At 39.8% G+C, this 22,658-nt stretch overlaps 1 protein-coding gene across 1 annotated transcript in view; it reads left to right on the plus strand.

The window, feature by feature from the left end:
• grin2aa (glutamate receptor, ionotropic, N-methyl D-aspartate 2A, a) overlaps positions 1-20,060 on the plus strand; it is a 176,778-nt gene extending 156,718 nt beyond the window's left edge. Inside the window, exons 11-15 of the mRNA XM_023272532.3 lie at positions 2,718-2,878; positions 5,843-5,932; positions 7,322-7,419; positions 11,889-12,127; positions 14,137-20,060. Coding sequence (XP_023128300.2) covers positions 2,718-2,878; positions 5,843-5,932; positions 7,322-7,419; positions 11,889-12,127; positions 14,137-16,098 — 2,550 coding nt within the window. The 3' untranslated portion in view covers positions 16,099-20,060. The remainder of the gene's footprint in view (positions 1-2,717; positions 2,879-5,842; positions 5,933-7,321; positions 7,420-11,888; positions 12,128-14,136) is intronic.
• The last annotated feature ends 2,598 nt before the right edge of the window (positions 20,061-22,658 follow it).

Below are 22,658 nucleotides of genomic sequence, written 5' to 3' on the forward strand. Positions count from 1 at the left end.
TTTGTAATCCCAGCTTCCAAGGAGATTTGCTCTGTTGATTGTAGTATTAGACATGTAAAGAAACAGAGTGGGCGATGGTGGAGCTCTGAAATCAAGAGTCTCGAGACCCTTGTTCACACCACACATGCACAGACACTTGTAATATCGACAGACACGCATACGTAAGGGAATCAATGGAGATGAGATAGAGCTGGTGGCAGGAGGAGAGCTGCAAATTAAAAGAGGATGTCTCTATATTATATACAGTGTATTTGAGGTTCCCTCTGCGCTTTTGAAAAGCTATCCAAAAAGCTCCAAAACTCACATGAGAAATAAACAGCATCTCAAGAAAATCCCAGCATCCACTTTGTAGTTTGAGCGAGCGCCTTGCTGTTCGTCGCAGCAGTGAGTCCTCATGCCTCCACCTGTCTGAGACACAAACACTCTCCTGCTTCTGCTCTTTCATTTTCTCATCATCTCCGCGTTGAGCTTCCGTTAGCAGCAGCTGGTGCACTTCTTAAAACGCCCTTCACTGTTAATTATCCATCAAGAGAAGAGCACTTTCCAAATATACATTCCCCCACTTGGCCTGGAGATTCTAAACAGCGAATCCCCCTCGCTTTGCCGTATTTACCCTTTTTTGACCTTATAGCTTCTGTTCAACCTTAAGAGAGGAACAAAGGAAGGAAAGATAAGTAGAAAGAGGCAAACAATAGCGACTGTGTATGAGTGTCTCCTGAGGGCGATTGCTTGTCATGCTGACACATACACTACATGGCATCACCGCTAACATATGCATGCACACACATATGCACAGTGGAGTTTAACTTGTCAACGCATCCTCAACCCGACCTGATTCTACAATAGATATGCACATGTTTGCAACCAGATAGTGTTCATATAAACATCTAAAAATGTTTACATATATGTTATGGAGATGCATTTATGATGTAAGTAGTTCACATAAACAAACAAACGGATGAGTTTTATGGATGCTGAACACATGCTGAACAGAACATCGATGCTCACAGTATGCTAATTAAATCCTTCACGTGCTACTTATGTTGATTCAGAGTCGTGTTGTATGAATATGTGAAAACAGAGAATAATTTTATCATCATGGAGTGAAACCATTCCTTTGTGCTGCACACACTATGCGGCTACAGTGGATATAATACTACTCACTTAATTGATAGGGTTCATCTGTTTCAGGCACTGAGGGCAGATTGTTACTATGGTGCTTCAGGGCAGGTTGTTACCACAGCGACAAGCGCACTACTACAAAACTCTTGACCTGTACTCTAACACACTGACTAGATTGTACCTGAGAAAGGGAGGGCAGAAAGGACAGCGAGACACGATGGGAGATTTTAAAAAAGAAAAGAAAATCAGATAGAAGGGAAAAGAGAGAGGGAAAAGGGAATTCTTATGGAGCCTAGAATGGAACGCAGTGAAACTATTGAAGAGTTAAGTGAATCTCTGTGACTCGTACAAGGTGTGAGTGCAGTTGATTTAAGTTTGGGTACCATCCCCTTTGAAGTCATCTTCTTGTGTTGCGATACTTTCCTCCCAGCGCTCTTGCCACATTTGGAGCATTCCCTCGAAGTCTTGTTCTGTAAGCACCATCTGCGACACATGCTGGATCGTCTCCACTGTGTCAAAACAGCGATCCTTCAACTTGAATTTTATTTTGGGGATGAGGAAGACGAGCTTTATTTAGCAAGAAACCAAATCTGGTGAGTAAAGCTGGTGGCGAGCGACGATTGTGTTGGTGCACCCAAAAAAAAAATCTCACATTTTCAGCACGCTGTGGCGGATGTGTTGTCATAATGGGAACACAGTTACAATCCCACCACAGTTTAGGTCATTTGCACCAAATGTTCTTCCTAAGACGCCTTAGGATGCTACACTAGTTGAATTCATGGTGCATTGCCCTGTCAGTATCAAAGAAAACATCAAGTTTGGTGCACTCCTAACCTGATGTTCCTTCTTCTGCCTTGGAAACTGTGAATTCTTCCACTAAAGACTGCTGTTTTATAACCATAGACTCAACTTTCGTGATAAACCTCGACACGAAGGTCTTCCTGGGCCTGCGGTGAAAATGCAAACCTACAAGTGATCGCAAAGAAAATGTGTGCAATACAGGTCCTGATTTTGATCATGTAGCATCACACAGAACCCTGACAACCTGATTTGGTCATGAGCAACATGAAGTTTTTGATTGTACCTTGTGTGCACCTGGACTATAGGTAACCTTTTGACTGTAGCCCACTTGTTTCGGACCTAGAGTGAGAGAACTATAGATGTTGTACAAAAAAAGTGCTCCTACTGCTTCACACAGACTTGTACTTCTGGCAAGAGTGTATAGTGGTTGTGCAGTTTTTAAGGATGTGGTTTTGCTACCAGCTACAAATAACAAATAACTTGTGTGCTTGACTGTATAAAACCTTTTGTATCCTTTCCCAGATTGTGTATGCGAGTCTGCAGATTCTGAATTAAACTTGAAGAAACTTTTTGGCTTTGTGCTTCATCATTCCAATGAAAATTGATGCTACATATGCTGTCAACAGGGTACCCATCTAGTGCAACCTGCAAAGTTAGATATACAGAAACACATACTGCTTTTGAATTTCTGTCGCCTCGTACTGCTTTGTCTCCTCATGTTCAATCTCAGCTCTGTCTTCTGTTTTTCCACTCTCCTAATTTCCTCTCCTTTGTTCTTCTTTCCTCCACCACAGTTTCAGAACCCATATGCATACTCACCTCCATTCCGCTTCGGCACAGTTCCGAATGGATCCACGGAGAGGAACATCAGGAAAAACTACCCTGCCATGCACCAGTACATGGTGAAGTATCATCAGACCGGAGTCGTGGATGCACTCGTCAGCCTAAAAACAGGGTAAAAAAACTCTATATGTGTGGGTGTTTGTGAGTAAATGCATTTTCACATCAATCATTTCTGTAAAAAGCTTCACCTAACAAAGTCTGCAGTTTTGTTTGTGATTGTACGTCTGTGATTGTGTGTCTGTGAGTGTATTTGTGAATGTATGTGCTTGTGTGTGACAGGTCCTCCGAGACTGGGGATGAATGGGCTTCCTCATTGGGAACAGCAGGAGCTATTTTTAGTACTGGTCTCTATAGTGGGACTGATGGTGCATGTGTGTTGGCGTATAATGGGGATGGGGTTTATCAGGGAGCTAGCCAAGGACAGATTGAAAGCGTGTAACAATTTGAGTGGGACAGGGAGATCCGAAAGTGAAGGTAAAGGTGGTGAAATGTAAAGGAAGGATGCGATGCATGACGCAATCACATAAGAAAGAAAGAGGACAGGGGCTGGGGTAGGAGGCCAAGGGCAAGAAGCCTGATTGGAGGAAATAGAGGAATGGTGGTGGGCAGGACGAATGGGCCAAGAGACCAAGGAAGGAGAATGTGGTAATGGGATGAAAAAGGGAGGGCAATGGAAAAGGGAATACCGGGAAATTGAGGGTAAGAATGGAGAAAGGGAAAGGAACCAGGGGAAAAAGAAAAAAATGGTAGAGGACAAAAGGTTGATGAGATGATATGACAAGGAGATATTTCTGATTGGTTAATGGCTATAGGGTGGGATCCAATCAGAGTTCGTAGCTCAAAGGACAGGCTGCCCCACAGGGAGACATCAAAGAGGGAAAAATAACACAAAATAACACACACACAACAAATACGAACGTCATGGTCATGATTTTAATACAGTTATGTCTTTCAGCTCATTATCCCTCATCCATAAGTCATAAGTGAACTGGATGTAAACACGTAAAGACGGCTTAAACCACTCCAGCATCTGTAATACGCTTCAGTCTGTGCAGCTGTATTAACATGCAGCCCACATGCACATACAAGAGTTTAAGTAAACTATCACTGCGAGCGCACCAGCAAAATGCTAAGAAACACGAAAACACACGTCCATGTATATTCCCAGCCAGCTGCAGGTGTCTGCCGTCAGTAATACCCTCATTGATATTTCTATTCTATGGTATTAGCAGATGAGCAACACTGCAGCGTTCAGCTATTTGAGGCTCGATGGCTGGATTAGCTCTGATCACACATAATGCTGACAGGCTTTACACACAAAATCTGTTCGAGCCACAAGAAGCAAAACTATGCACAGGGGAGCTAAATTGATTTGATTACATTCCGGCACCTAAATTACTCACAATGCTGGCAAAGTTTAGATTCTTTTCTTTTTTTGGTAGGCAAATAAATACAATGAAAATGAACAAATATTCAGTAATGACTGTGATACAGTTAAAACATTTGGTTCATACATGTTGCAGGAGTTGATTATGCACTGCTGATGAAATGCATGCAAAAGCCCATTTAAGATCACATTTTTACATGCAAACATAGAGACAGGTGAGCTACTAGTACTGTGCTAATTTTCCTGAGATGCCAGAGATTCATCGCAGAGTCTCGGCATTTCATCCTTCAACCTGAACTATTTGTAGGACATTTTGTCGCTCCTGAACCATAGCCACACAACACAATCAAACAGTATTGTATGTTTTAACTGCAACTGAATTCTAGCCTAAATATGGTCTTTCTGTTTTGGATTTTCAGGATTTTTAAAACGATAAATGCCACCTAATATTTCTCAGCTCCATGAACATTTCACAATATGGCAAATTATTAATAATAATAATAATAATAATAATAATAATAATAATAATAATAATAATAATAATAATAATAATAATAATAATAATAATAATAATAATAAGGAAGGTCACACAGGATGAAGATTTATGATATTTATGCTAAAATGTTGTCTTTTGAGTCCCAATACTCCAGTAGTTCAAATGACAGGTTTTGAACTGTACTGAAGAGTTTTGCCCCGTAGTGGTGTAAAATAAGATTCCCGGTCGCAGTACGTGGTAATTTTTCCATGGTAAAGACGACATTCAAAGGTACAGATAGACTGAAAAACTGTGCGGCTACATTTCATTCAGGGAAATGAAGGTGTGACAGATCAGTGGTGGCAGAATCCCTCTCCAAGCCATTAGAGCCTCACTGTGTCTGGCCAGCGTCTCCAAACATGCGCCGGCAAATCCATGCTCACAGAAATGCACCAGTGCACACTTTTATCTGCCCAATCACACACACTTGTCGACACGCACTCCGGGTTTTCCCACATGTTTGGACACACAGCTTGCGTGTGGTTGGAGCCAGTGCTGGGTTAAGCTAATTACACAGCTAAACTATCGGCTGTGAGCCTCAGTGAGAGGGCTGGATCTGACATTCAGTAAATGCCAGCCAGTCACCGCACTATTAGCAGGGCTCAGTGTGAGTGTGTGTGTGTGTGTGTGTGTTTGTGTGTGAGCATATGCGGGCACTGAGATACTGAGAAAGCAGTGGTTAGTGACGGCATCAGTTACACTGGAAATGTCAGTCAGCGTCTGGAATCTTTTACGTTCCACTTCGCAACCTACTTATTTATGAGTCTTGTGAGTGTGTGGACAGAGGCAGAGAGAGAGCGAGACGGTGTAAATGTTTGTGTCTGTCTAAAGTTTGTTTAGGTTGTCCATGTGCCTCCAAGGTCCCATCATCAGCCAAGCGTGCCGTATTGAACCACCGCCACTCCCCACTGTGTCCTCTGTGTGTTTGGTTACGCTTGGATTGCGGTCCTATTGGAGATGATTTAACACTTCACAATTGATCTGCAAATAACACATTCTGAAAAATAAGCCCCTCTTCTGCTCTCTGTCTCCTCCTGTGCACTTCTCACTCACTCTAAAAAAAAAAAAAAAAATGTGAAACCCCCTCACATTTTGTCTTCGTCCCCCTCCCTCCATCTGTTTTCCCTTGTTCTTCTCTCTCTGTTCTTTCTCAGCAAACTGGATGCCTTCATCTACGATGCAGCAGTGTTGAACTATATGGCTGGCAGAGATGAGGGCTGTAAGCTGGTGACCATTGGCAGCGGGTAAACTAAAGCTACCATTCTTGAAAGAAGTCGTTATTTTTTGTTGGTTTTTTTAGGGTGTAAACCTGTCATTCTTCCATCCGAGACATTGTGCAAAGGCAGAGCATGTAAATGTGGGTGATCGTTGTACTACAAAGACACATGCAATTCCTCGGTGAATCAAGAACATTTTTTTGTGCCATCACACATAAAAAGTTGGGAAAATTATTTCAAGTTTGTCTTAAAATGACACTTACAATCCCATGTCTATGCCAAAAACTGTTTTTGTCATTGCAGTTGGTCCTCCAGTTTATTCTGGCTGAAAAGAGACCCCTTCTTAACGCACTAGAATCTAAAGTCCTGCACCTCTATGGAAACAGCACAACCATGGCTAGAAGTAGAAAGGTGCCTTTTGTGCACAAAGTTAGAATATTTTTCCAAGTGCCCATTGATGTTATCAATAGTGAAAAAAGGTGACTTTATATACCATAGATATATTACTACTTAGATTTTTAATGTGTTTCCATATGTCTGTTTCCCATTGTCTCCTATCTGCTCTATGTAAACACTGCCTGCAGTTCAGCCAAAGAATACATGAAATTTTGTCACTTGATTGTTGTTTTCATCTGAGTCAATCATGGCTTCACAGGGAACTCATAATTTGTTGCATTGTTACAGAAACGTATTGCTCTTTTTGAATTAGACATGTAGAAAAAAGTTTTAATGAAATATCCCATATTTAAGAAAAATTTCCCCTGTAGAAACAGCACGTTACAGATGATATTTGAAAAGCTGATGAATCTTTCTGTTGTTCCAGTTTCAAGATGAGATAATTTGTGTAATTTGCAGATTCTCTATGAAAGATAACATGCTTTTCACCCCTTCTTGGGGTTCAGAGGGTTAGGGTAAGTTATTGTGATGAAGGAAAAAAAAATCCACAGTCCGTCATTCTGTTTTAGTTAGACAAATCAAATAAGTATCTTCCAAAATTACAGCAATTTTGTTTTTCAGATTTCCCAATGTTCTTGCTAAATTGCAGCAAGGTAGGGAAGAAGTAATTTTTGAAGACACTCATTTGTTTAACTCAAACTGTGGCTAAACATTACCAAGGTCTGTGGATTTTCTCCTTCACCTCTTACATGTGAATGGCTTTAAGAACTAACCCAAGTATTTTCTTAAAATGTAAACTTGCCCTTTAAGGTTTGTGCTGTATTTTGGTGATTTTGACTGTATATCTGCGACCTCGATTCCCACTTCATGACATTTATGTGCATCCTTATGCATGAGGTACCTCCTTAAAGAATTTTTTAATCACAGTGACACCATCTGGAGACATAAAGGTTAAAATATTTGTTTAAAGGTTAAAATATGTGTTTGTGTGTGTGTGTGTTTGGACGTGCTTGTGTTCAGGTACATCTTCGCTACCACTGGCTACGGCATTGCTCTACAGAAAGGCTCCTATTGGAAACGACAGGTGGATCTGGCTATCCTGGCAATAATCGGAGATGGTGAGAAACAGAGACACACAGCATTCTCATAGACAAATTCAAAGTGCATGACGCTATCCGCAAGGCAAAAGGTTACATTGCTCCTTGCCAGCATTGTAATTCATGCACACATACACACACACTCATACACACCTCGACTGCCTTGTCTGCTGACAGCACAAAGGAAAAGCAGTGAAGTATAAATAGTCCTTTGATGTTATTCTGGACACAAAGGCTGCTCTAAACAGAGGGCAGAGTGTGTAAGTTATTCTAATATATTCTCTCTGCAGCACTAGATGTGCATGTGTATGCGTATGCATTACTCTATCTGAATCACGGCATTCCTTTATTACAGTAGCTTCTGAAGTTTTTACATAAACAATTTCCCACCACAAAACAGAGAACGGCGAGACAGCTCAAGCTTTTAGTGACAGATTCATTTACATTTTACATCGAAAGCCTTTTGCTGATGCAAGTGTTCGCAGCCACTCACATTAAGTGCACTGAAGTTGATTAAATGAATATTGGTGTCACAATAATCCTCTCCAACCAAATCTTATCAAGGCTGCAGAGCATGCAGGCTGCACTGCATCACACTTCATGTTTGGATAATTGTGACAAAAATCAGGCTCAGTGTTTTGTTTTGTTTTTTTTTATTGTCTTTTTCTCTTGATTATTGATGCCATTCAAGCTCTTCACACTTTTTTAAGCAGTCGTCCAGTGCAGATATCGACTAAGGATGCTTTAAACTTGTATTATCTTTCCACCACACTAATAACCTCTGTGGTGTTCTACTTCTTATGCATCTAAAAAAAATGAGATGAAAGGAGAAAGTCAGAGAAGGCGGCATGAGAAGGAAAAGGGGGATGGAAAGGGAGATAACAGACATAAAAAGAGAGTTTGTGTGACAAGAGAGGAAACAGAAGGAGTGAGAAAGTGATGACGGTGTCAGAAAAGAGACAGCGCGCATGTGTGATGGTCAGCGAGAGGTCAAAAAGAGGACGAGGCGTGGAGCATGGCATAAAAGAGGAAGACAAAGAGAGAGTGTGTGTCAGGTAGAGATGGAGTGAGATGGGGAGTGAGAGGAGGGCAGGTCCTTGATAGATCACAGTGACTTGGTGTCTTGGCAGATGCTACTTGATGAGATAGACACAGTGTGGTTGGAGAGCATATGGTATTCCTTGGTTAGAGAGGAGACAGAGGCGAGGACTCGTTTGGAGAAGCTGGAGAACAAACAGAAGGACATACAAACACATAAAACATGTGGTCTGGAAACACAAGCACATGAATGAGACACATTTCCTCTCAAAGGGTTAAGAAGACTCACAAAAACGCACATACAGCCAGAATACTATCAACACCTGTTTGGCAATAGTATGGAAATAAGCAAATGGAACCAACTTCTTAAGTTTTCATAGTGGAGCAAATTTATAATCTGGCAGACCGAAACATCATGCAGTCAGAGTCAGGAACAGTCTGTGCTTAAGCTTTTATGAGGAACAGTTGGTAAGTAAAGGCAGGTATTCTGAACTTAATTGAAGACCTGGAATGGATTTTGGGTTTGTTTTTCATGGTAATCTGATACCAAGGACAGGATTTTTAAAAAATTATCTCTGTCTTTCTTCTCCCACATCTTAAAATAAGTGTTTACTTTCAGTCCTAGCGGCTTCAAAAACACCCCAAAAGTGTGGATACAACTTGTAGTGACTTGTGTTCCTGTGTTCCAACTGACTGACCACCAGACTATTGCTTGAGCCGTCTGACTGCTGAAACGAGAACAAAATTTGAATTTCAGCAGTACTTCCCTCCCCTGGAGTCAGAGCAACAGTGCATGCAGTAGCAGCTCCACACAGCTTTTCCTTTGAATGCACTTGATTTAAAAAAAAAAAAAAAAGTGAGACGAAGTGACCTGTTGATCCTGAAAAAGCCCCACATTAATCTTATTTCTGTAACCAATTCCAAGCATATTATAATATTAAAGGAGATGTACCGTGGCTACATCTATTAGTGGGAATCTGTCATGAGACAAGTATGCTTCAATTGTACTAAAAGAGTTAATGATGTCTTAGTGAGTCTGCAGCCCAAAGACATTCAGCTCAACACCACCATGATATTTGTCTTTCCCCACTAGCAGCCTTAGTTATCCAGCCCTGAATGACACAGATTGGATTAGCTACGCGCCAAATGTCACAGAGGAAGCCACAGAGAGAGAGAGGAGAGACGGAGGGAAGGGAACAGAGTGAGGAATGAGAAAAGATAAGGTCTTTGGTGCTTTCTACCTTTCTTTCATTAACCTTAAAGAAACAACGTCTTTGCCCTGTCAGGCAACAATACAGGCACTGCTGGACCACTGGCCCCTGACACCCAAAGAAATTTATTTTAAACAAAACATAAGAAATATATTAGCATTCAACCTCAAGTTTTGTTTTTTTTTTTTTTAAAACTAAGTTCATCTAAAAATAGACATTATGTGCCACAATAAAAAAAACTTTAAATCTCACTGTTTTTGTGCAGGTAATGTGAATGCATAGAATATATCAAGAGACTGATCAATGTTGACTCCTCTGGGCCAAGGGAAATTCCAAATTTTAGGGAGTTAAATGTGATGACATTGATTTTTCAGCTGCATTCATATGTTGTTGTTTTTTTTTTTTTTTTAGCATTTATTTAACCAGGTTAGTCCCATTAGGATCAGAGCTCTCCTTCACAGGGGAGACCTGGCCAGTACACTACTGTTCAAAAGTTTGGAGTCACTCAGACAATTTCTTGTTTTCCATGAAAACTCAAGCTTTTATTCATGTGCTAACATAACTGCACAAGGGTTTCCCAATCATCAATTAGCCTTTCAACATGATTAGCTAACACAATGTAGCATTAGAACACAGGAGTGATGGTTGCTGGAAATGTTCCTCTGTATCCCTATGGAGATATTCCATTAAAAATCAGCTGTTTCCAGCTAGAATAGTCATTTACCACATTAACAATGTCTAGACTGTATTTCTGATTAATGTTATCTTCATTGAAAACAATGCTTTTCTTTCAGAAATAAGGACATTTCTAAGTGACCCCAAACTTTTGAACAGTAGTGTATGAACAGTATGTTAGTTATATTGAAAATGAAAAGTGTTAAAGTAATTGTTTATTAACTTTGTAGCAATGTATTTTACAAACTAGTTTGAAAATTACCCTAAAGACACTACTTTACTCCACAAACAGTCTGTTTATCTGTGATATTTACTCCGCTACATGTGCTGCATACAGTGCTCAGAGTGTTGAAACTAATGGAATCCGTGCAGCTCTTCTAGACAAACTGTATTATGGCACTATTTCTATATGACCCTGCCTCAGTGATTGGCAATTATCAGCTGATAATATTGGCCAATCGATATATTGGTTGAACTCAACAACAAACTACTGAAAAAAAACTACAGCAATACAAAAAAACAGTGCCTATAAAAAGTATTCAACAGGCTTCCCTGTTTATTGCTTTTAAAATCTGAATCGTGGTCAATATAATTTGGCTTTTTTGACAATAATTTACAAAAACAGACTCGTTTATGTCAAAATTAAAACTGACCTCTACAAAGCAGTGTCAATTATTTAAAAAAATTCAAAAATAAGTAATTGAATAAGTATTCATCCGCCTCAAAATGACAAAGAAACATACCATTCCCACCGTGAAGCATGGTGGTGGCAGCACCATGCTGTGGGGATGTTTCTCAGCAGCAGGCCCTTGAAGGCTTAGATAGAGAAGATGAAGGGTTAAATGAAGGACAACCTGATGCAGTAAGCAAGAGAGCTGTGATTTGGGTGAAGATTTGTTTTCCAGCAAGACAATGACTCGAAGTATGCCGTTTAAAGACATCACTGTGAATGTTTTGGAGTGGTCGAGTCAGAGCCCAGAATTCAGTCCATAAGAATTTGTGGCTGGACTTGAAAAGGGCTGTGCACTCACAATCCACATGCAACCTGACTAAAATTGTAGTCTCCAGATATGCAAGGCTTTCTGAGACTTGTCAACACAAGCTCAATGCTGTAATTGCAGCCAAAGGTGAAACTACTAAATGCATCGCTGGCAATTCTTATTTCATGTTATTTTTGATTAACTTACACTACTTTGTAAAAATATGTTTTCACAAAGAGTCTTTTTTGTAAATTTTTGTCCAAAAAGTCAAATCAAGTTGATCAGATTTCAATGTTGAAAAGCAATAAAAGAGGAAAACTTCCAAGTGGGTCATTTTTATAGGCAGTATATGGCTATATGATTTTTTTGTCACTTTGAAATTAATTATTCATTTGATTATAATCTCATCAAATGCCTTCAATTTATTTAAAACAAATACAGCAGTCTTAATGCACAACAACAACCGCAGAAGCTATTTTATTGGTCATTCTGACTATCAAATAAGGGGCTAAACGTGTATGTAATGTTTACTATTCAAATTCCAAGCCATTCGATAAAGGATTTGAGTCTGTCTGTTGCTTTCCAGGTGAAATGGAGGAACTAGAAGCCCAGTGGTTGACAGGAATTTGCCACAATGAGAAGAATGAGGTGATGTCCAGTCAGCTAGATGTGGACAACATGGCGGGGGTCTTCTACATGCTGGCGACGGCCATGGGGCTCTCCCTCATCACCTTCGTCTCTGAGCATCTCTTCTACTGGAGGCTCAGATACTGCTTCACTGGGGTTTGCTCTGGCAAGCCGGGCCTTCTTTTCTCCATCAGTCGAGTAAGGACTAGTTTGTGTATATGAATGTGTGCAGGCAAGTTCTACAGTCATGTTCTTTAGCTTGTTCACTGGTTTGGGAGAACAAAAAACTGGCTGCAGCGTTACAGAGAATTTAATTTTTAACCAAAAGAAGGCACACTAGTAAACCCACTAAAACAAACAACTAAGCATATACACATGTGCATATGTTGTAGTGTGAATATTTGGGCCTGAGGTGGTGTGACTGGGTTAGCAGTGGTTATGCTTAAACCCATAAGGTGTAGCAAAGCACTGCAGCTATAGTCTGAGGCTAATGCTGCACTATAGTGATCAGACATTCCCATCTTAATTATGTTTTCTAGCAGAACAGAGCAAGGATGCACACACACACACACACACACACACACACACACACACACACACACACGCACACACACACACACACACACACACACACACACACACACACACATATGCATAGAAAGAGAGCTACTGCTAAACTAAGAAACTGAGTTAAACAAGGTAACAGAGGAAGAGCTGCACAAAGAGAGGGAAGAATGGGGATGGAGACAGGAGGAGGGATCACGAGGCAGCCCTGAATATCGACAAAAATAGATCCTAATTGCAACATGTTTTTGGATGAAATCACAGCAACCCACGCTAAATCAATTTATTCCCTCTCATTCTGCTGAAAGGTCAGCGTTCTCCCTTCTTGTGTGAGAACAGAAGACATGGACATGCATCTCTAAAAGCACTGCAGTGTCTCTGCACTATTTTTGAAGCAGGGAGTGACTCCGTATGCAAAAGTTAACCGAGGGGGGTGGTGAGGGGAAAAAAAAATAGCTTTTAAAGAAGATGAAGTAAGGTTCTTGGGAAAGATGTTATTTCAAAGGAATTCTCAAGAGTAATTTAGGGCAAAATCCATTCTTAATGGCCTATCTTGTGTTGATAAGCAAAAGGTGTCCTGAACCAAAAAGCCCTTTGGATTTGTTAATGTGATAGATGCTTTTTAAGGATGGATTTGTGAAATAGATAATGGTCACAGTGATGAAAGAAGCTGCTGTTGTTGTTGTTTTTTTTTCTTTTCTGAGACTTAAATCATAGAATGAGAGCTCTCTGGTTCTTGCTTTTAGGCATTACATTGTCAGCTGTTGTTTAACTGATAGTCCACATAAAAGGACTTGGTTTTTGCTTTTAACTGTTAAAGTTCAAAGTGATGGTACCTTCTGATGTTTACTGTTCTTTTACAAAGAATCTGTCCCATTTGGACTGCTTCTAAAGGAGATTTGAATTATAAAAACATATGATGCTTCTCGAGTTTGCAGGGAATAGCTGAGCAAGGTTACTAAATTTGGATGAATTGTACTTTATGTAAGACACTAATACATTTTTGCAAAATACAAGTTTCAAATTTTAGCTACAGTTGCGCTGTAAAATTGATGGAGCTTCTAAAACACTTATTTCATTGCATTGCATCACTCGTGTGTCTCCTTTTAGAGAATTCACAACACTTGCTTTTTGGGTTGTGATGGATACATGATGCGACTGGAGACTTTTTCTTTGCCTGGATAGATTATTTTTGAGCACTGATTTGTGTTTTGTTGTTTTTGTGTGTTTATGATTAATTCTGAATTAATTTGACTTAAGTCCTTCCTGAATTATTATCTTCTTAATTCAATCAAACAGGATTGTTTAAAAGATTTGCATCTTAAATAAATGAACTTTCATCTTTACCAGGGAACACAGTGAGATTTTCTTTGTAGTCAGAACAAGTGTGTTTCCCAGTAAATACTGTAGACAATACTTTCAGTTTCAGTGTGATTTGCTGAGTCACTGCTAATTTTAATTTTTTAAATCTTTAACAAAACCTGTAGAACACAGATATGTTTGGCTAAAGTGAAAAGTAAGCATCTTTTTTTTCTTTTTTGCTTTTCCCCTTTTCATTCCATCTAATCTTTTTCCAATTCTTCTAATTTATTATTTCTTCTTCCCCTCCCCTGTTCTTCTTGTTTATCTCTATGTCTCTGCAGGGAATCTGGAGTTGCATCCATGGAGTCCACATAGACATGAAGAAAAAGACAGATCTCGACTTTAGCCCCCAGGACAAAATGCTTAAGCTCATTAAGTCTGCCAAGCAGATGACCAACATGTCTAACCTGGGTGGCTCCCGCATGAACTCGCCTAAAAGAGAATTCATGCACTCAGCTGGTCCCATGATCATGGACATGATGGCAGAGAAGGGCAACTTCATCTATGCTGACAACCGCAGCTATGCTCCCAAAGATATGATCTATGGGGACACTGGGGACCTGCAGTCTTATCTTGCTAACCGCCACAAAGACCACCTTAACAACTACATCTTTCAGGGAGGCCAACATCCTTTGACCCTGAATGATGCCAATCCCAACACAGTAGAGGTAGCAGTAAGTGCTGACGCAGTCCAGACCAACGCCAAGCCACCCCGGACGCTGTGGAAGAAGTCAGTGGACACGCTCCGTTCGGTACCACCTGGGCCCCCTCCGATGCCGGACATGCTGATGCCAGACCCACGAATGTCGATGAAGACACAGCGTTACCTCCCTGAGGACACAGCCCACTCTGACATCTCCGACTGTTCTAGCAGGGCAGCTTCTTACAAGGACCCAGAAAACAACAAGCACCTGAAACCCAAGGACAACTTAAAAAAAAGATCGGTGACGTCAAAATACCCAAGGGACTGCAGTGAGGTGGAGCTGTCCTACTTAAAGACTAAGCAGGTCAGCGGCGGAACCAACCAAACCGGGAGAGGAGGAGGAGGAGAGAAAATCTACACTATCGACTCAGACCGAGAGTTGAGCCTCCATTCAGATCCCATTCACTACCGTGAGAGTCGCGGTCTTGCCGCAGATGATTTGGATTACCCTGAAATTTATTCTGACCACAGCGACAACTATAGAAAGTGTGAGCAGCCCATCATTCATCTGAACTCCTCACCTTTGCATCACCCAGATTCAGATCTTCTACCAGACCCAGCTTACTCCAAACACTACAGCCTGAAAGAGAAAAACGTCTCCCTGTCCCCACATGAATCCATTGATCGCTACAAACAGACACACTGCCGATCCTGCTTGTCTAAAGTGACTGCTAGCTACCCACCAGGAGGGTCGTACACCCCCACTGGAACTGCCTCAGCTTCCGCCACACGCTCACCCTATAATCGGTGTGAAGCATGCCTCCACACAGCCAACTTGTATGACATTAGTGAGGACCAGCTCCTTACAGACCCTTTGGTCAGTCCCACCCTGCACCACCAACAGCAGCACCAACCGGACGACATGTTTGGTCTGTATTGGCCACAGACAGATGGGCCTCATGTCCAAAAGAGAAACCGCTTGAGGCTGAGTCGTCAGCACTCCTTTGACAACATCATGCTCGAAAAGCCCAAGGATGTAGACTTGGGCCGACCAGCGCGCAGCGTTAGCCTCAAGGAGAAGGATCGCTTCTTGGACTCCGCGTCTGACTCGCATTATGCGAACCTCTTCGGCATGCGTCCCTATTCCGGCAGACTGTTTGGCACTGGGTCCAAATCAATGTTTAACCACAACCTGGAGGAGAGCAAGAGGAGCAAGTCCCTGTACCCGGCCCATGGCTCGGAAAACCCTTTCCTCAGCCATTCACTGAGGGATGATACCAGCAGCAGACTGGTCCATGGGCGTAGCTCCTCTGATATTTACAAACAGCTGGCAGTGGCTTCTCCTTCAGCGGTCGTAGGATCAGCCCCCATCAAAACACGCAACGATGCGAACAATCTCCGCTCTTCTGTTAAATCCACCACTTCATACTGCTCACGGGATGGGCGGATAGCTAATGACATGTACAATAAAGAGCATGTGATGCCTTACTCAGCCAATAAGACTAGTGCATACCCAGCCCCACGTGGCGTCCTAAACTCAGCCCAGTTCAGCAATAGACGGGTGTATAAAAAAATTCCCAGTCTGGAGTCAGATGTTTAGTTGATGTAAGAAATAATGTGTTCTCTCCTTCTTACTCCTCTCTGGGTTTGTATTATAATTTATCAACTATGTTATCCACTAAGGGATGCCATAGCCACACTACGTTTTTCTTCTTCTCTTCAACATTGTAATCCAAATGAACTTGTGCCCACTTGGGTATGACGGTATTACTACTACTCTCTTTGCAGATGATATCACCATTTCTGTCCATTCTCTCCCATGTACCAGTGAGTTGGCTGCATGGCCAGCACTCTGCCATAAGGTACCCTGATGTAAAGGGGAAATAATTGTCCCCTAGGTTTTTGGTGGTAGGAACTGGTGTAGCCTCATTAATGGGACCGAGAAGGTATAAGTTACAGTAATGCAGGATTCCTGTAAGAGTTATTGAGAAAGGGTCAGTTGATTTAAGATTGAAATGTGTGAGGAGGTAGTGAGGAGGACGGGAGAATTGATATGACAGGGGAACTAAAAGGAAGGGAGACCACCACCCACACTCCTTCTCCCCTTTTTTTTTTCCTTTCCACCTCCACTGTCAGGCTTGGGACTCACTAGTTGAGGAGAAGAAGTCTGACAAAGAGACCAGATGGGCGGGCCAGACATGGAGGCATCCCAGGAGGGCAAGGGCGTCACAGTGAGCTAGTCCAACAGTCTGCTGCTTGTTACTCTGACAGATATGGCCACTAAGGCACCTGGCAGTGGAAGAGGAGAGAGAGGGAGGACGGAGATGAGTGGCTAAATGGCACAGAGTTGAACATCCAGTGGTTTTGCCACAGTTAGGTATCGTGTGCTTGGTCAGACTGTGGTTTTGTGTGTTAAGTCCATCCTCAAGAGACTTGACAGTGATGAAAAGCTGAGAGTAATGTAGGTGCTATCAAAGAATAATGTTTACAGACTGACAGATTAAAGACAGACTGACAAAATGACTGATAGAAAAGGACAGACGAGCAGGGAAAACCTGAGGCAATTGAAGGGCATTTCATTTGTGGCGCTGCACATAGAAAAATAATTGCAAAGTATTGCTTTTTTATTCTATTGAACTATAAGATTTATTAGGGATTCTGGCATCCGGATCCCTCTCTGTAGGATTTTAGTGTTTGCTTATTTGGTAGCACAATAGCCATTAGTTTTAAAAACCTCTCTCCCACATTTGCTTTTGAAAAAGCATAGCTTACTGAAAAATACCATCAGGAGTAGTAGATTATTTTGCATGTGTTGATTTCTTTCTGTGTCAGAGAAGAGAAAATACACACATATACACTCTCAGACACATATTTTACATGTTATTGAAAGGGGCCGTGTCTTGCCAGATGCGTTGGATGGATGTTTGTACAATCGAAACTTTGATTCTTGACCTTCGTGCTTAGTAAATCTGTGTCATGCTGTGGCTGCAAAAGACTATGGCGGAAGGGAAGAGAGCAAAGAGGAGATAAACAAGGGGAAAAAAGGATGAGATGACAACTGGGTCCATCGTCACCTTGTCTGAGGTGGGCACTGATGTGTATTTGTCTTTTGACCTCCTTGCCACTGAGAAACAGGGTATTAGCTATAAAAAAAAAAAAACACACTGAGGATTCCTTCCTTCCTTCTTAGCTCTTTCCTTCCCTTCTTCCATCAACATGACACATCACCAGAGTGTTGAGTAACTTTAGAGCCACTTCACTTTATTTCTTTTTATTAAATTGAACTTTGGTTGGTTGATACAGCAGTGCTACACAATGTTTCACCACTTCAGTCTAACTGGGGGTTGTGTTGAGATTTTTTTGGTGGTCCAACTGTTGTTGTACAATCAACCAGGGCTCTTGTGGACGTGAAGACTACATGAGATGGATCCCTTGTTTACCTTCGTAGCGTTGTTTGGGTGGGATGTGGGATGGGATGGGATGGGCGGGACGAGATGGATGGAGCTGAGGAGGCTCTTCTGTTATGTGCTCATCAATCATGTATCCATCTTAGTGTGGAGTATGTCGTGTGTGTGCATGGCAGATCTTGGGTAAGCTTGAAGTTTCAACCAGAACATTTGGTTCCTAATCCGATTGTTTATGCATTTGTTTGTTTGTTTGTTTTTATTACACTTAGCAGAAAAGACTTGCACATTCATATACTTCCATGTACACGCGTGCCCACCAAACTCTTTTATTTTTTTGTAGCATTATGCTGTACAAATTGTACAGTCAAAAGAAAAAAAAACATATAACCATTTTAACTGACTGATTTGCTTGATTGATTGGATTCACAAAGCCAAATTGTATCAAATAAAATACCTCAGGATGATTCTGTGCGTTTTGGGGGAGCTAACAGTAGCAACAGAACATGATGTGCCGCAAATTTTTTGTAGAAAAAAAAAGTTTAAAAAGAAAAAAAAAACAACAATTTATAGCGGCCATAAAAAGCAGAATCAAACTTTTCTCCTTTTGATGTTTACCAGTCCAAGGTCTTCCAGTTCGGCTCGCTGCCCGAGCTCTTGCAATGCAAGTTAAAGAGAGGAGAAGAGGAAGAGAAGGAGGCATGGTGGTAGGGGGCTTAGGTTGTTTTTCTCAGTGTGGGGTGTGTTATGTGCAGCTCCACGTCTTGCCAAACTGAGCACCCTTAACAGAATGAAGGATGTTGCAGATCCCAAAATCTGAAAAGCTACCCTGATGTGGAGTACTCAAATGGGAATCTCTCTCTCTCTTTCCATGGTTTTTAATGGCAGTAAATTCCATTGGCCACTGTTTCAATTGAAGCTCCATCTTTAACATCTTTGACAACCACTGTCATATTGCCCTTTTTGTACTCTTGGAATACGGCAGTGAACCTCTCCTTGCTTCCCAATCAGCTTGCCCGGTGTTGACTGATGAGCAACATTTGTCCTTTTTTGCATCTTTATCTGCATATTTATTATTATCATATTTATCTCCACATGCTGCTTGCGTGAGCTGATAAGTGAACAATATGCACATGTAAAAATATCAAACGGCACCCTTGCGTTTTATGAACTCATGACAATTTGTTCAATTTGTTCTACTTCTACAGAACTGTCATGTAAACTGATGCTGTTTTATGTTCAAATGCACACACACAAACACTCTCAGACACACCCTTGTGATGACAACCCTGCTCTTTTTAATGGCAAAAATGTATTTTAATTACATTTAATGATAAATAATGAGGTGATGGCATGCAACCCCAGATGTAACAATTTTAATGTTTTATGTTTCTTTTCTTTTTTCTGTTTGTTCTTTTTGTTATGATGTTATGATCACTAATGCGTTGTAACCAGGTGTGAGTATATACATATTTGAGAGAAAAAAAAAATATCTGTGTTTAACACGATGAGGATGCTGCTGCTGTTTTGGGGGAGAAGGCGAGGACCTGACCCCAGTGCAACTTCCTCATTGTCCGACTGGTCGTTATCAGGCCAGGTTTGGCCCAGTGGAGTGTCGGGTCAGGGGGGTCAGGGCTTGGCTCGGTATGGCGGGACATCCTTGCTCTTCCTCCAATGGCAGGTGAGAATTACTGTATCACCAGCTCTGCTTCTCTCTTCCCTCTCTATCATGTGTAGTCAGGACTTCAACTGTAAAGAAGATAGAAGAAAAAAAGCAACCCTCTACTTTGAGTCCGCTATCCCTCCAAAGATACAAGACCTCTTTCTTTATGGTTTGCTGTAAGAATAGAGCTTTTTTTTTAAACAACAACAAAAAAAACTAATACTTCCTCAAAGACTTTTAAGGAACTATTTTGAATATACTTAGAAATGACACCTGTATACATCGCTTGTAAATTCATACTGGAATACATCATCATGGAGAATTATAAATGATAAAGAGTAAAAACAATATTTTTTGTGTGAATTTCACAAGAGCTCTTCTGTACAGTGGCACTGTTTCTCTCTCTCTCTCTCTCTCTGTCTCTCTTTCTATCTCTCAATCTCTCTCTCTCTCTCTCTCTGTAGAGCGACTAGAATAAAATTTCACCATTCACAAGGCTTGTTGTCCTGCTGTCAAAATTCACAATATACACTACAGGCTCTGTGTCTTCCTCACCATATATATATATATATATATATATATATATATATATATATATATATATATATATATATATATATGAACATTTATATATATAACATTTTGTCTTTTGAAGATTTGAGGACTGGAAAACAGAAGAATCTAAATTTATTGCTTTTACCTTTGCTATGCAACACATACTTGGTTTTAACAAGAAGATCATAGAAATACAGCCTCTTGCCTGTAATGAACATCATTAATTCTGACCTCTGCATCTTTGTAGTTATAGATAGTCTACACTAAATTTACTCATTTATCCTTTTTTATTAAGGGAATTTGATCCACTTCTTGTTAAGTTGTTTACTGTGAATCTGCTTTTCAGCATTCAGATAGCTCAAAAAAGCCCAGTCATGAAAAGCTAATTGCAGTATTTATTGATTTTCCGTCATACACATCAACATGTCTGTTTACTCAGTATACCAAATTGTCAAATACAACAATCCTGCAGTAAATGCTACTTTCATCAGGGGTGTAATGTTCAGATGTTTTGGTTATTATGTGGTTTGACTCCTTTATGCAGAGGTCAGACCACCAAATGTGTAAAGTAATTGCCTGTCGACAGAGTTAGATTAGAAGTATGTGTAAGTGGATAGATGCTGAATGGAGCAGAAAGTTGTAAGAGCCATCGGTACCACTGGATTTCTTTAAGGTAATAATGTAAATCAAAAGTTTTGTTGTCTGGAAAAAAAGACCTAAAAGACAAACAGTGCATGAGATTATTAATGAAACACAACCAACGGATGGATGGATGGATGGATGGATGCATGGATGGATGGATGGATGGATGGACAGATTACCAGTTCTTATAGATATTTTTACACTAATCAAAACATTCATTCAACATATTTATTGTGAAAACTTCCCTAATTATACACGATATCTCTCACGGAACAAACTAATTCATGTAAAATTACAGAACCAAGACTTCTTTTATGGTAAATTGTCACTAACTGTATCCAACTTTAGAGATATAATTACAGCATAGTATTAAAGTTGATTGTAACAGTTCCATCAATTTGAGAAATTTTGATGCATTTGTGAATGAACTGTAACAATTTGAACAAGCTATAAAAAAAAGTTTTGAAATTATTCAGGTTTTTAATCTTATTTACATGAGACGTGTAAATTGACAGTCTATTTTTGTTATTTTAATAAGATTTGTCATTTTTAAATTTATTTATTGTACTAATCTACGGGGTTTTTTTTAATTAAAAAAGCTTTGAAATTATTCAGTTTTTAATCTTATTTACATGAGACATAAATTGACAGTCTATTTTTTTGTCATTTTAATAAGATTTTTGGTATTTTAAAATGACAGATAAAAGGAAAAAATGAAATCAAATGTATTTTAAGATTTTTTAAAATTATTATTTATTTATTTTTTATTTATTGTACCAACCTGTACATGTTAAAAAAGTTTTGAAGTTATTCAGGTTTTTAATCTTATTTACATGAGAAATGTAAATTGACAGTCTATTTTTTTGTCATTTTAATAAGATTTTTCATATTTTAAAATTACAAATAAAAAGGGAAAAATTGAAATCAAATGTATTTTTAGATGTTTTTAAAAATTATTATTTTATTTATTTATTCATTTGTTGTACCAATCTATACAGGTTTTTTTTCTTTTTTAAAGCTTTGAAATTATTCAGGTTTTTAATCTTATCTACATGAGAAATGTAAATTGACAGTCTACTTTTTGTCATTTTAATAAGATTTTTGATATTTTAAAATGACAGATAAAAGGGAAAAAAATTAAATGTATTTTTCGATTTTTTAAAATTATTTTCTTTATTTATTGTACAGTGTAGATGATTGGGCAGATACAATAACCTGTTGAAGTCCAAGTTAAAAGAGGGCTGATAAAAGAATACAATATTCTGATTCTCTATCATGTTGTTCTGCAGCCGCGTCACGTGGACAAGTTCCAAACATTCAAATTGCTTCGGGTTTGAAGCTGACAGAAACACAGAGTTGTCACATCGTTTCTCAGAGCAGACTGATACCCACTACCTCCCTTCAGCCCTGCATCCACCCAGCTAGATAACAGAGTTGAGACTTTCCTATGACAGCCAGGTCTCTGTTATTACAAATATGTCAGGATCTGTCTCTAAAGACTAAAGCTTCACAAAATCTAGTTTAAAGATTTGACTTCTTTTATTGATATGAAGGCACGCAAGACTATGGAATTGCTGCTGGAAGACCAATAAAATATAAGATGTGTACTCATAAATGAGTAATCGATTAACTTACATATTGTTTATATAGAGTTTTATTATAGTAATTGTTTTGTTAGTTTAAGATTACAATCATCTCTCTTATTGTCATTCTAACTTAAAATTGTAGAAAGCACATTTACCCAGACTTTGTTAAAGTCTGTGAATGTGCAGTGGCATAAATACACATTAAACCACAATATCCAAGCATGGTGACAATGATACAGGCAAGGTATTGTTTAAGGTTAGCAAAGGTCATAGAAATGGCTTAAACAAAAGACCATGTAATTGCCCACAC

This window comes from Amphiprion ocellaris, chromosome 19 (assembly GCF_022539595.1).
Source record: "Amphiprion ocellaris isolate individual 3 ecotype Okinawa chromosome 19, ASM2253959v1, whole genome shotgun sequence".
NCBI classification, from domain to species: Eukaryota; Metazoa; Chordata; class Actinopteri; family Pomacentridae; genus Amphiprion; species Amphiprion ocellaris.